The sequence below is a fragment of the Zerene cesonia genome, chromosome 13 (genome assembly GCF_012273895.1).
Source record: "Zerene cesonia ecotype Mississippi chromosome 13, Zerene_cesonia_1.1, whole genome shotgun sequence".
In the NCBI taxonomy this organism is placed as follows: domain Eukaryota; kingdom Metazoa; phylum Arthropoda; class Insecta; order Lepidoptera; family Pieridae; genus Zerene; species Zerene cesonia.
The window spans coordinates 1,525,218-1,540,725 of NC_052114.1; the positions used below are offsets into that span (position 1 = coordinate 1,525,218).

The following is a 15,508-nucleotide window of genomic DNA, read 5'->3' on the forward strand; positions in this document are numbered from 1 at the left end:
AGTTCTCTCTGATCAAAATCAATTCGGCGAATTATATATAGTACAAGTAACTGTTCCCGCGGTTTCAGCCATTTCGTGCATGATGCTCAACAAAATTATTTTTTATTTAAAATCAACAGTTTCTAGGATTAACAAACAGACTCTTCGGCTCTATCTTATGCCGGAAAAATCGGAACTTCTGTTATATATTTGAAAAAACGTCCGGACGTTTAAAATCAGAATGACATGCCGCGTGAGAGACCCTTAGTCCCGCTTGTCGAGGAGAGAAATCGAGCGTGTCTTGTTCAGGAAGTTTTTTTATCTTTTTGTGTATTTTTTATCAAAATAATGTGTTGTGGGTCCCTCAAAGATAGTATAAAAGGAAATTTCATCACGTAAACGTAACTTAAAAATCAAAAAGAACGTTCCAAGACATATATTATGTTCAGCTTTTGACCAAAGAATCTCGCTTCATTCAAAAAGTCAATGAAAAAAGACTTGATAAAAATATCTAATAACACTTATTGCGATGCAAGAGACGCAAATGAGATATGCCATGTTATTAACATAATGCTAATATGACGGAATATAATATAATACCTATTCATCACCCCCTACCTCCCCCCCGTCTAATTAATTATTCAACGGCCAACCATTCCACATTATTTTCCACAGATCATATAATGCTATGCTAGGTATTGCTGTAACTGAAATTTGAAAAATGATTAACCTTTTTCTACTTTGGACCATCCGATATAACTAAGAATAAATTGCTGGCGATTCAAACAATTTTACATAAATTTACATTTGTAAGAATACTTACCTATCATATTTTAAAATGTAGAACTATAATAATTCGTTATCGGATAGAATAAGTAGATTTACGTTTTATAAATTTGTAAATAACTTTATTTATAAATACAATTTTAAGCTAATATAATAATTATAAGGTAGTAAATTGAAGCAATATATATATATATATATATATATATATATATATATATATATATATACAAGATATACTAATATATCTAAAAAAACTATAAACTTCATTTTAGTTTTTTTATTCTATTTTAAATTGTTATGTATTTATTTTCATTATTTAGTACAACATTAAAGTACGTAATTACTGAACGTATCTATAGGTATTAGTTTTTTATTAATTAAAATACAAAAAGATCACGATCTGTAATGTAAATAAATTTCAATAAAAAGTTCAACTAAAATTTTGATTGTTCACGAATTTAATATATTGAAAAACATGAAGAATAACAAAAACGTTTTATTTAATTTTCGCCTTACTGGGATAACCTTAGGTTTACCTATTTACTACAAAAAACTTGCTTTGGAAGCTATTAAAATTAATTAAAGAAATATTTTTTAAATATAACAGCTTTAATATACATATTTTATTAGCTTGCCCCGGCTCCGTGCGGGCAGTTTTTTATGTACCTAAATATTGAAATTTGTAATAATATTTCATTTGAAGAGTTATGGTTTTAAAACTGCTAGACGGGTTCGGTTTTGTTTTGAAATAAAATAGCAATAAAAATACGAGTTTAACAGCTCTTATTAAGAAGAATCTATCACAAATTCATTACCTACTTCAAAAGAGATTATCAATTCGATAATAGTTTTTGCGATAAAGCTTTATATATATAGCAAAAACAAGAAAAACAGCGTCGCAACGACTTCCACGTCTTCTTCAGGCGCTTTTAAATAAAATAATAATAGAAGTCGGTTTTACTTGTAAATTACTACCTGTATTCAAATACGTTCAGCGTTTTTGCTTTATCGTATAACAAAGATCCAAATAATTCACATTTAGTAGGCTTCAAATCATAATTCTTTATTGCGCACCAAGCCATATAGAAAGAAGTGCTACATCCTATCCTAATAATATTATAAATGCGAAAGTTTGTGCAGATTTGTGTGAATGTTTGTTACTCTTTCACGCAAAATGTACTGAACTGATTGCAATGAAGTTTGGTACGTAGAGAGCTAGACAACTGGAATAACATACAGGCAACTTTTTATCCTGATATTCCTACGGTATATGGGCTTACGCGGGTGAAACCGCGGGGCGCAGCTAGTATAATAATAAAAGGATTATATAGGAAGCAAGATGATATTTTAATGTAACTTCAATCATTCACCTCAAGATTCATTACGGAAACGGAAACTCATTTGAACTTACGAATCGGAATAAAGTGCACGGTCGTTGATAAACATTTCACAAATGTCAATGGGGCAACGAACTTTGACAATAAATACAATAACCACAGATTTGAATTATTATTACTCGTGTTGAAGTAGTACGCTTTGGGTCGAATCGGGCCAGCTCGCACAGGGAAAGGTATCACCGCAGGAGATCTGTGTGAAATAGGAGGGCCCGCATTCTTTTCAATCCTTTTCTTATCCTTCATTCAGTAAAATTGGCAATCCATTTGCATGTGCCTACATAACCTCTCTGTATTTTTTTGGCGGCGCTGGTCGCTTACCATCATGCGACCCACCAGCTTCATGCCTACCAATGAAGATGTTTTATGATTTTTAGGGTTCCATACCCAAAGGGTAAATCAAACTCTATTAGTCTGTCTGCCTGTCTATCTGTCTATCATCAGCCTATTGCCTATCAGTATATCAGGGTCCCAGAGATACTTCTCAGGAACAAATTATTAAGACAGTTGAATATGTTATGTTGCGCTATAAAAACAAATGGCTGGCACGGTCACATGCAAGCGTGACCAATTAAAAACGATAAAAAATTTCGTGCTCGGACGCCTAATTAATCTATTTATCGCATAACATTAATAAAGCAACAAATATTTAATGTTCAAACATAAAAGTATGCTCTTAAACATTCAGTGACTTCGTTTTAATTTTAATTATTTTTTTTTTCTGTCATAGCGGGCAAATGAGCTGGTAGTTCGTTTGGTAGTAAACGATCGCTCCTGTCTTTGTACATTCGCAGAGGTAGTGTCTCTAGTGTCTGGTTAGGGGTTACTGGATTCCCGAATTCGAATGAGATTGTTGTTAAGATAATAAGAAAAACTTTATGAAATCTTTAGAAGAGATGTGGAATTATTATACAGACCCTAATAATCTCTGATTTTCCAATTGTTAAACATCCACTATGAAACCTTTATCATTACTAAAAGTATAACAAATTTGAATGTTAGTAGATTGATATGGTCAAGGCTAAATTTCCGCAGATTTAACTGTAGCAAAAACATCGCAGAGGCTTTAATATGTTATTTTATTTTTCTTTTGCGCCACATTAAATGCGTTGACCTTCCTTTAGATTAATTATGCAAATGGATAAAATATAACAGCTACTCGACTAGAAATTTAATTCTTTTGTCCCATTTGAAATTTACACGTGCCAACCAAGCCAAGCAGACATTACACTGGTATGTAGTAAGTTGAACTTGACTGGCACCAACTTTTGTCGGCAATCCATTTGTAGAGGCGTAAGGTCTGCAATCGACCTTACGCCTCTCCAAATGTTTATGAGTGGTGGTAGTGCTTACCATCAGGCGACCCACCATCCATTGTCGACTATGACATTTAAAAAAACTGAAGATTAAATAGGGAACAAAGATATTTGAGAATGCATGCATTAATTCGCAAAAATGCGCGAATGCACACAAAGATATGAACCGTATATTCAAGGGCTTTTAGGCGCACCTTTCTCCAAATAGGCTCGTACAATATTGTTTTCGCAGTTTTGCAATTGTGTCAAGTTAAGTCAGACTCGTTTTCACGGCAAACGCGATGTTTCAAAAGCATAAACGCATAATTATAACTTTTTAATGATATTTTGTCACATTTCCATGTCGATACTTGGTTTGGACAAATTGGACTATGTCAATTGGAACGCAGTGTGGTTGGACTTTGAACTGAATGAAAACCGAATGGGAAATAGCCTATTTGTATGGATAATTTGTAAGTATATACATATTCTACGCACTGATATATGAGAATCAAACTTGTGTCGTCTCTATTGTTTTGTAAGACCATAGTCCCAGTAGGTGCTAAGATCTCCTTCTGTATTTATGTTTGTTTTAGTACATGTTGCGGGTTGACAAATATTGGATGACTAACATGTCGTTTTCTTTTTATAACAACTGCATTTTTAATAAGTACCGATAATATTTTTATTCAGTGTTATTTTATTAAACACTGAATGAAAATATTTCATACTTCATAGGATGTTATATAGTAAACTGTTAAAGTAGATACATTAAACATTTAATGCATTAGTGAGAGGAAGTTTTCATTATTTATTCGTTATAAATCTTTACTAATATTATAAAGAGGAAACATTTGTATTTCTGTATTACTGTAACGTGTTCACGTAAAAGCCACTGTTCTGATTGCAAAAATTCTATCACCGTTATAAAGTTGCAACTAAAAATTAAAATAGTGCAAAGTCCCGTGTCCCCTAGTGGGGTATGTGATGTACATCTGTTTCACTGATCGATTTTTCTTTAGGGACAAGTAGGTGATCAGCCTTCTGTATCCTGCCAGACCGAGACATTTTTTTTGTGCGTACCCACCGGGTATTGAACCCAGGACCCCTCGGTTCTACGCTCACGCGCTCAACCACTGTACCAAGGAGGCGGTCAAAAAATGAATATGAGGATATGTGTATTTTCAAACACATATAGTCTTATTGATTTTTTTTTCTGCAATCCTATTATTATCAGATTTCTTTTTATATATTACATATTGTGTATCTTCTTTCTCTGTATTGTTTCTCTCTCTGTATTGTATCTTTTCTCTGTATTGTTTCTTTGTTTTGGTTGCCTGGAAGAGATGGCTCTGTAGCGATAAGGTCGCCTATTGTGCAATTTGTATTTTTATTCTGTACTTTGTAATATTTCCTTTTGTATCATTCATTCATTCATTCATACACCACGGTTGCTTGTTCACTAGGTTGTCTGGAAGAGATTGCTACTTCAGCGTAACCGGCTGTTGTGCTCTTCTGATATCGGATTGGTTTATTTTTATTTGTGTAATTTGGTGCACAATAAAGAATTTCGATTATGTTCTTTTTTACGATTGGGAGCACAGTAAAACAAGCACCCGCCTCGCACTTGATATTTATTGCCTTTGTAGTTAAAAAAATCGGGTATTTATTTATTGTTCGCAAGGATTCATACAAAAACAGTCGATCGTTTTTACTACGAAAATAATACGTTACATAACTTTGACATTTCGTTGTTAGATTACTGACATTTTAGTGTAATCAACTTCGTTTGTCTCCCTTCAATCTTTCGTCAGCTATGTTTAATGGTTTCGTTCTTAATATAATAAAACACTTAAAATTTATATGTTTCGTTGTATAGATGTTATCAAGAACGTTCAATAGTAACTTCAACATAGACATTCTAGAATCTTCGATGTAGTTGTTCTTAAAAAAATGTTAACGAGTAAATTAGTCAATTCTAACGTTCAAATTAAATGTTTTGTGTCAAGACTGCCCAACCGCTGTTGCCAAAGTTAATTTGTTTTTGTTTTACGATCGTCTGTTACAAATGAGCGGTGTTTTGGCCTTCCACAAACTGGACACCTACCAAGCAACAATGTATATTACTATAATATTATAAAGCTGAAGAGTTCGTTTGTTTGAACGCGCTAATCTCGGAAACTTCTGGTCCGATTTGAAAAATTGTTTCGGTGTTAGATAGCTGATATATTGAGGAAGACTATAGGCTATATATGTTACACGGGCGAAGCCGGGGTGGACCGCTAGTCGTAAATACAACTATTTCAACAGAAAACTATTGTCTTCTTATGCCTATTGTCCGAATGAACAAAAAGGAATAAATAAAAAAAAGAAGAAAGAATAGAAATAAGAAAGTTCTGAGGTAAAAAATGCAGTAAAAACAAGTAAATTTAATAGAAATTGCTCCTCATGCTTCCCTTTTTTTTCGCTTCGCTTTTTTTTCTTTTAAGGATGAGAAATGAACTTTCTCATCCTTAATCCTTCTCATAGCCCTATAAAGCGGCCTCTAATTGGCAGATTATGCAAAATTGTAAATTTCAGTTTTAGATCTATTATTTGCATCGGTCAATCAAAAGCTAATAATCTTATCTATAAATATAAAAATGAATAGCATATTTTTTTTTAATTGTTTTTAAAAAAATTACGACGGGTGAAGCCGATACGGACTGCTAGTTTAAAATAAAACAAGTTATTTCTTAACGTTTAAGCTTTTTAAATAAAGTGCCATCTGTATGTGTGTAAAGCAAACATAAAATTCTAAGTTCTTGTTTATATAAATAGTTCACGAGTAATGCCAACAGATGTCGTCAAATTCAAAATATGAATGGGGCCATCGTTATCCACACAGATAACATTTAACCATTAGAATAAGTTTCTGGACATTATTTACATATTATAATCTGATTCCCAATTTTTCTCTAAACCGATTATAAGATAAAACTTACTGCTTTGTTGTTAATTGTGAAAAGCCAGTTTAATAACCGTTAACCCCGAGTATTTATCCAGGTATTGAATCAAGCACTTTTTAGGTTTCATTAATGATGTTTGTTTTAGCAATCCTACTTATTTTCAGTATGATGCGAATTATTGTATTTCACTAGAATCATTGGTCGCTTTTGACTGAAATAGTCAGGAAAGGTAAAACAGGTAAGAAAAAATAAATAGCAAAAACAGAAAATAAAATTCTAAATAAATTAAGGTCTTTAATAATAAAGCGATGCTTACTTAAAACTATTAATACTAATCTACTTTCTTTACGCCTTTCCTGTCGTTATCTACAGATTGGTTTTTCTTATACGTCTTTCTATAGAAATCGGTGAACAAATAAACAAATAGCAATAAGTTGAAACACACAACACTCGTAACTACGTAGGAGGGTTTGCATTTGGCTAGCTTGTATTCGGTTAAAAAGTGCGCTAATATGAGGACGAATTGTACCTGTAAGATGGGAAAATGTATTAGTAATAATTACTAATGAGAACATAAAACTATATAAAGGAAAATCGGGTTAGCTGCGCCATTATAATGATCTTTTTGTATGCCTTGTTTCCGTTATTAGCAGGGTAGTTTATTTTATAAATGTCTACTAATTATTTTTCTTGTTTGTCACAAAACAATCATTACGTATATAGCATTGTCTTCAGTCTGTTATTTGCCATGGGCGTAGCCAGGGGGAGGTTAAAGGTGTTCAAAAGAGCATTGATCCAATGGATGATTTACCAAGAACTGATCGCAAAAAAAAGAACTTACCAATTGCATTTTAGTTATATACTTCTTCCACCAGAGGTATTTCGCCAACTCTGGATATGCGGACAGACCGTAATACGAATACATCACAATATGGACGTAGGAATTTATCGTGCCAATGAAAACTAAAGCGTTAACATTGGGCTCGTATTTCAATACCGCCCACGTGCTGAGAACGGTGCAGGAGTGATGGTAGATGTGGAGGAAACTCGCTTGGTTGTATTTCTTGCGAAGTATGAAGAAGACCGTGTCTAGAAGCTCCGATAATTTCGCCAGGAAGTACGTGTATGTGCCTATCGTGGCCTGCAATCAAATACATTTTTTTTGTACGTATAGTTGTTATGTTTTCACACAGAATCTTCTAGACCGATTTCAAAACTTTCATCTTTAGAAAGCGGCATAAAGGGTGGAATTGTTGAACTGAATTTTGGACATCTTATGTGTTTAAAAATGAAATATAAACAAGTGTGACTAGAGACGAACGTGTGCGTTTTTAGTCCCATAGTGTAGGTAGGTGTGAAATTGAATGAATAAAATAACAAACATTTTTGTAAACATAGCCGTGTTGTTATGTATTTGATTATGATTTATATTCCACTTTAATTTTAGAACTTTGTACCTCTTAAAATTAGTGTGATGTCCTCATTATCTCTGCTTTTTATTATTATATATATAGTATATATATATAATAAAACTAAACTGGCAAACGCTGTTGTGCCTTACCATTTAGGGGTATGAAAAATAGATGGTGCTTCAGCATCGATATGAACACAAATTTTCATAAGAATCGGTCTAGCCGTTTCAGAGGAGTTCGGTAAATAACATACATATTAATACATTAAATTTTTAAGGTTCCATACATAAATAAAACTCAATAACTTTGGCTTCGCTGTCCGATTCTCATTTACCTATTCTCTTACGTTTGCCCATTTGTGGGGGACAGAAGCAAGTACTCCTATTTTCATATTTTAAATTCATATAGTTAATAAAAAAGGTACAATAAACTCACAGTTTTCCTCATGTCCGCCTTTAAACATTCCGTTTGTAATACTCCATTATTCCACAAAAATGAAGTTCCCTGAAAACAAGTAGATAACAATGATTTATAATGTTTGTTGAAATTTTATATGTGTGTTTTAAACAAAATGTATATACAAATAATGCTGTAGAGCTTAAAATATAATAAAAAAACGCCTCGCTCCATCGATACAATATTTAAACTATTGAATTATTGTATTATATTGGTTGAGATGGTTGGTAATTATCCGAAGAGATGGCTTGGGGTGTCTCTTAAGCGCATGAAATCGAAAGAGTAGAACAAATTTGATTGCTAAGGCCAAATATGTGTGGTTTCACAATGTAGTCATCACACTAATATTATAATTGTGAAAGTTGGTTTGTTTGGATGTTTGTCCGCCAATTACGCCAAAACTGCATATCGGATTTTGATCATCTGACTTGAATAATAGTATAGTTTTATCCCGATCCAATGCTCCCTTGGGATAAAACAATCTTGATATCCGGGCGAAGCCAGGACGAGCGTCTAGTATCACATAAGCCTTTTAACTGGCTAATTAAAACCAACTAGCTGCGCCCCGTGGTTTCGCCCGCGTAAGCCCATATCCCGAGGAATATCGGGATAAAAAGTTGGCTATATTTTATTCCAGTTATCCAGCTGTCTACGTACCAAATATCATTGCAATCGGTTCTTTAGTTTTTGCGTGAGGGAGCAACAAACACACACATCCTTACAATCATTCGCATTTATAATATGAGTAGGATTTAAAAATTCGTTTGAAAATAAAACCAACTATAAAAGTTCACTTACTTGATAGCATATAAGAATAGATATTAAAACTTGGACTAGGTTATATATCCCCAGAACATTTACAAGAGGGTAAGGCGATCTATGCTTCATATACATAGGTCCAAGTTTTAAAACAAACAGCCAGTAGGAAGCCATGATCATCATCACAGGTACGGGAGATCCCATGAGGAACCATTGGTCGACATCGTTGCCTAAAATAAAACGTTTATTTACTTTATGTATAAAATTCTCGTGTCACAGTTTTCGTTGCCATACTCCTCCGAAACGGCTTGACCGATTTTGATGAAATTTTTTGTGCTTATCGCGTAGGTCTGAGAATCAGACAACATCTATTTTTTATAACCCTAAATGATAAGAATAAGGTAGAACAGCGTTTGCCGGGTCAGCTAGTTTACTTTATATAGATTGTCTGGAAGAAATCAGTATATAGCGATAAGACGGCCAAAGGTTTACTGTGTTTTAGGTCAAGTTTAATTATGAATTTTTTTGGTACACCAAAATAGATGAAATGTATTGGTTGGTACATTAAATTAATAGATGTTATCACTACATAGTATAAAACGAGGTCGCTTTCTCTGTCCCTCTCTGTCTGTATACTTAAATCTTTAAAACTTCCCAACGGATTTTGATGGGGTTTTTTGAAATATAGCGAGTGATTCAAGAGAAAGGTTCTATGTATTATAACATCTATCAAACTACTTCGAATAAGCGCATGCGAAGCCGCGAGCAAAAGCTAATTTTACATATAAACCTTCCTCTTGAATCTCTCTATCTACTAAAAAAACATCAATATCTGTTGGGTAATTTTAAAGATATAATGCATACATATGATGCATGCATAGATATAAAAACGTAGAAAAAAAGGAGGGAAAGGGGAAAAGCTAAATTCGGGTTGTCCATTATAAAATTCGGGCGTTAATCAATCAATTAATAAAACGAAATAATCAATTATGTGGTATTCAAATTAAATGACTAATTAACATTGGAAATTAATTCATGCAGAAATGCTTAACCTTTATAATTACATTCCGTCTATCTGTCCCTCTTCGTTACATAATTGTATTTATGGTTCCTTTTCTAAACCTACAAATGTTATAAACGCGAATGTTTGTAAGTATGTATGTTTGTACTGGGGTATGGGCAGATGATACACATCTGTTTCATCGATGTATTTTCTTTATGGACAAGTAGGTGATTGGCCTTCTATGTCCTGCCAGACCGAGACATTTTTTTTGTGCGTCCCCACCGGGATCCGAACCCAGGAGAAATATATAGGATATGCGCAATTGTAGGTACCTCATAACTTAAAACCTACTTAATTTACTACTAACTTCATCAAATTTTCCTTATAAACATAAATACTTATTAAAATGTATTTAATTTATTGTTTTTGACATTCCAAAGTTATAAATTGTAATTTATTTTAAGTATCCATCAACTGCGAGTCGGACCAGTGACCCTCAGGGTCTCTTAAAAAATCGATCCTTTAGCTTATTTGTGAGAGACGCTTAGGGTCACAAGTTGACTAACAGAAATACATCTCTTCTTCATCTTCTCTTTGTTAATGGCTTCAATACATCTCAGAAAATTCTAGTGTCTATCACGCTTCACGTTAATGCCTAGTGACAACCGGATGGAAAGACTGACAGACACACAGACACCACTGCTAAATCCTAGTCATACATACATACATATATAGTTATAGTTGTATAATATCTGTTGTTCGATATAACGAAAACAGTAAACAGGTTCATAGTATGTTTTTAATTTAACAACAATGTATAGTAGTTCTTTGTTGATTAATGGTTCAACAGATATATTATAATGTCTATTTTAAAAGCTTGTCGTTTGAACTTAATATCAAGAAATACATGTATTTATTTTCATTAAAAGTATCTGTAAAAATAACACTTCTTTATGATTTTGTAATCGTGTTCAAATTCAGACGTGTTAAATGAAATGTTTTTATAAGAGCAATTAATAAAGTTAACGTAATGGAATAAATAAAATACTTAAATATATTGTTCTTGGATGAGAAATTTGCATGCTTCAAAAATATGAAAACTTACCTTTGTCCCATCTGTGTTTATAAATTTTTGTATCGTTGACGTCCATATTGATCGGTGACAACACACGGTCTTAAATCTCAATTAATTATATTGAAAATTAGTGATGATATTCATTATTTGTTAAGTTGCGTGGCTTCAGTAGCCGCGGCGTTAACACTAGACCTGATGGAAAGCGCCCTCTGTGACTTGAATAAAACCTTTTTGTGTCTAAAAAAATAAAAATTCGAGATAAAATATATAATCAGTAATCCTTTCATTTCTAAGCCTATTCTACTAATATTATAAATGCGAAAGTTTGTGAGGATGGATGTATGTGTATGTGTATGTTTGTTACTACGTACGCAAAAGCTACTTACCGATTGCATTGAAATTTGGTACGTAGTTAGCTGACGAGGCGAACAGCTCGTTACTTCTCATTGTGTGTTTTGTACTAGCTGCGCCCCGCGATTTCACCCGCCTAAGTCCGTATCCCGTAGGAATATCAGGATAAAAAGTTTTGCCTTTATGTTATTGCAGCTGTCCGGCTGTCCACGTACGAAATTTCATTTCAATCGTTTCAGTACTTTTTGCGTGATTCAAACACACACACATCCTAACATACTTTTGCATTTACAATATTAGTAGGATAGGATTAGTAAGTATTAGTATAGTATTAGTATATTAGCAGGATTATTACCTAGCTTAACGTAATCGCGGTTAATCGGGCCACACTCGAGTGTAAAAGAGTCATACGTTTTATTATTAATTATTCTGCATTTGCAATTAAAATAAGTAAAATACATAATGGTCAATGAATTGTTTATACGTAATGACTTGAAATACGTCGATTTAAAATTAATATTCATATTATAACTTGCTTTGAGTCGCGGTTTTGTCTGTAGTCTGACGTGTGAACGTCTAGTATAATTCACTCTTTAACCTATTATACTATTTGTAAGATTATCTCCTACTATTCCTGGTGAAATATTTGACAGAACTGACTGGTTGGACTAGAGAGAAAATTTATTGAGAATAAATCGAAATTCAACTTTCATTTTTTCTAACTCCTGACAGTTATTTATGACCATATTTTTCGAAAAGTAATTTTTAATATTATAATCATTATTCATAATACAAAACCTTCAAATTATCGTCAGAACTAGACCAAATTTTAATTGGACCACACGGAAGGTAACAGCTTATAAATAAAAGGAACTTTTAAAAATTGGTTCAAGGGAACCGGCTTGAATCGAGTTGACATACCCTCACAGGAGTACGACGTGAAATAGCAGCTCGCGAATGCTGTTTCATGCAAAAAATGAGGGAGTTGTAGGTCCGTTTCCTTTCCCTCAGCCTTCCCAATCCATTCCTATTAATTCCAGTCGTTAATCTTTTGATATCTTTTGATTATATTATATTTATGGGCTGTAGTGATCGCTTACCAAAAAGTGAACCTGCCTAGTGCGACAGAAAAACAGAAGACTGCGCATACGCAAGGACCGATTGGTCCTTGGGCATTAAAATCGCTACAGGGGATTCCCTGTAGCGATTTTAATGCCCGAAGCATAATCGACGTGGTGTTATAAGTTTGATTTTTTTTAAATAACCTATGATATTTGAAAAAAAAAGTTCGAGTACACGTGACATCTGCCAACTCGCACTTTGCCAGCGTGGTGGTAAATGGCCTAAACCCTTATAGGAGGCCTGTGTCCCAGCAGTGGGAACATACAAGGGCTGATGATGATGTATTTGAAAAGAACTAAATGCAGTAGTTGCCATGAAAGCTTCCAGTCGGCTAAAACCTCAGCCCCTTTAACAATAATCGTTTTATTCTAGCTAAGTTATATATAAAGCATTAACTAAGAATATCCTTATACTCCAATTGATGGAAACCGTATGAAAATACGTTCAGTAGTTTTTAATTTTCACGGACATACGGACAATATATGTATATATAATGCTATGTAGTGGTAATAGATCAATTTTGGGTTTAAATCAATATAATTTATTGTAATTTATTATTATATAAATGCATTTATTATGTAAGGACATTTATAAATGAAGATATAAAAAATATATATCACAACCTATGATATATATTTTTCTTACACATTCCTACAACTTGATCGGTTCACTTATAAGATTATAACCACTTATATTCTTACAATATAGTTAAATTTTTATAATCTTTAAACATGAAACATAATTTTCCTATAACTACTGTTTATTTTAAGAACATCTGAGAAAGTTACTTCACTACATAGTATAAAACAAAGTCGCTTTCTCTGTAGCTATGTCCCTATGTATGCTTAAATCTTTAGAATTACGCAACGATTTTGATGGGGTTTATATAAGGAAGGTATATATATAAGGATGGTATAGTAATGATACATATTCTACTCCGAATAAACGCGTGCGAAGGCGCGGGCAAATGCTAAATTATAAATTTAAATCGAAAGTATTGTATTTGTTTATCTATTCCTGTTAAATAAACCGAAAATTGTTGTGAAGTTTTATATCAAAAAGTGGCAAATAAGATTTACCAGTCATGCAATCAAATACTCGAATGTCGGGATTATTGTATTAAAATTATGGAGGTTACCCTTGAATTAGAATTCAACAATTTCCTTACATAACAGATAATTTGTTTAACCAATATTTTAAAACTAATGTGGCCGTACGATATTTATATCAGGGACGTAACATCATAGATTATCAAACTTCAAAAAATATGAAACTTGAAACTAGATATTACTGCCATCTATTGATCTGTTTGGGCCCGATCCTAAAATATTTTATGAGTACCGTGCCATAGATGGCTTGATAAGTTACATACCCCTGCGTAATCTTCTTATATATAAAATTCTCGTGTCACAATGTTAGTCTCTATACTCCTCCGAAATGGCTTGACCGATTCCTCTGAAATTTGGTAAGCATATTGGGTAGGTCTGAGAATCGGCTAACATCTATTTTTCATACCACTAAACGATAAGAGTAAGGCAGAACAGCGTTTGCCGGGTGCAGCTAGTATGTTAGAAAATCTAAAAAAAAGTAGTTAGCTATAAGTGGTCGAGTAATTAGTACAAAGTACTAACTATGATAAAGTCCAATTGAATTATTTATTCGCACAATAACATTAGTTGTAGACGCAATTTTATATCATTGTAATATAGTTTTAACATTTACTAAGGTTTTGAAAGCCGTTTATACTAAAAAAATGATACTAAAAAAAAATACAGACCAGGCAAACGTTATTTGTCTTAGTCTTTCCATTTAGGGGGATGTTGGCCGATTCTCAGACATACCCGATATGTACACAAAATTTCACGAGAATCGGTCCAGCCGTTACGGAGGAATATGGTAACTAACACTATATATCATATTAGTGCTAACACAGCAATATCATGTGGTTCTTCACGACGGCATTCCATGGATTGAATACTATGGTAGACTCCGAACTAATGCATTTTTAATATAGGGCTTAAATTAAGCACTGCACTCTGTTATACTAGGAATTGTATTGTTAAGACGTATGATAATCACACTTCACACTAATATTATAAATGTGAAAGTTTGTTTGTTTGGATGTTCGTCCGTCAATCACGCCAAAACTACTTTTGAAAGAAAGAAAGAAAGAAAGAAAACAAGCTTTATTGTCACATAAAAAAACACAAATCCATGGAAAAACTAATATAAATTAAAAAATTAAAACTAATATAAATTAAAATTAACATAAAAAAATTAACATGGCAATCGGGACCGACTGAGCCATGCTGACGGGCTGTAACCCCCGAACAGCGCTGATTTTCAGTCTGCCCACGTGTTTTGTTCGAGGTTCTTATATATTTGTCTAGGTACCAACCATATCATATTTATACTTATTGGATTTTGATGAAATTTGATATACAGACAGGGTAGATGACTTGGTGATTGTAACTTTTATCTCGATTAAATGCTCCCTTGGGATAAAAAAGGAATCTTGATTTTTATCAATCACACCGAAAAGCGGGCAACGCCACGGGCGGAATCTAGTTTCTGTTACTATTGTTAGGCAGAAAACAATTGGAGTTTCGATGTTACGTATTAATTTGCAATGGAAAATCACTATGTAAATTTACAAACAATTTACCAGTTTAAAGGTCATTAAGCAATTTGTGCTACGTAACAAAATCCTACTAATATTATAAATGCGAAAGTTTGTGAACTGCTAAACCGATTGCAATGAAATTTGATACGTCTTAGATAGCTGGACAACTGGAATAACACATACGCAACTTTTATTATATATTCCGATATTCCTACGGGATACTAACTTAAGCGGGTGAAACCGCGGGGCGAAGCTAATATTATAAATGCGAAAGTTTGTGAGAATGTGTGTGTGTTTTTTACTCT

The 15,508-nt window shown here is 33.2% G+C and overlaps 1 protein-coding gene across 1 annotated transcript; it reads right to left on the reverse strand.

Annotated features, from left to right (window-relative positions):
* Positions 1 to 6,733: 6,733 nt before the first annotated feature.
* LOC119831225 (elongation of very long chain fatty acids protein 7-like) lies at positions 6,734 to 11,183 on the reverse strand. Its single transcript, XM_038354516.1, has 5 exons — positions 11,138 to 11,183; positions 9,132 to 9,259; positions 8,250 to 8,318; positions 7,244 to 7,543; positions 6,734 to 6,931 (listed from the first exon to the last, which is right to left on the reverse strand). Exons 1-5 carry the CDS (start codon positions 11,181 to 11,183, stop codon positions 6,734 to 6,736), a joined length of 741 nt encoding a protein of 246 aa, XP_038210444.1.
* Positions 11,184 to 15,508: the final 4,325 nt, after the last annotated feature.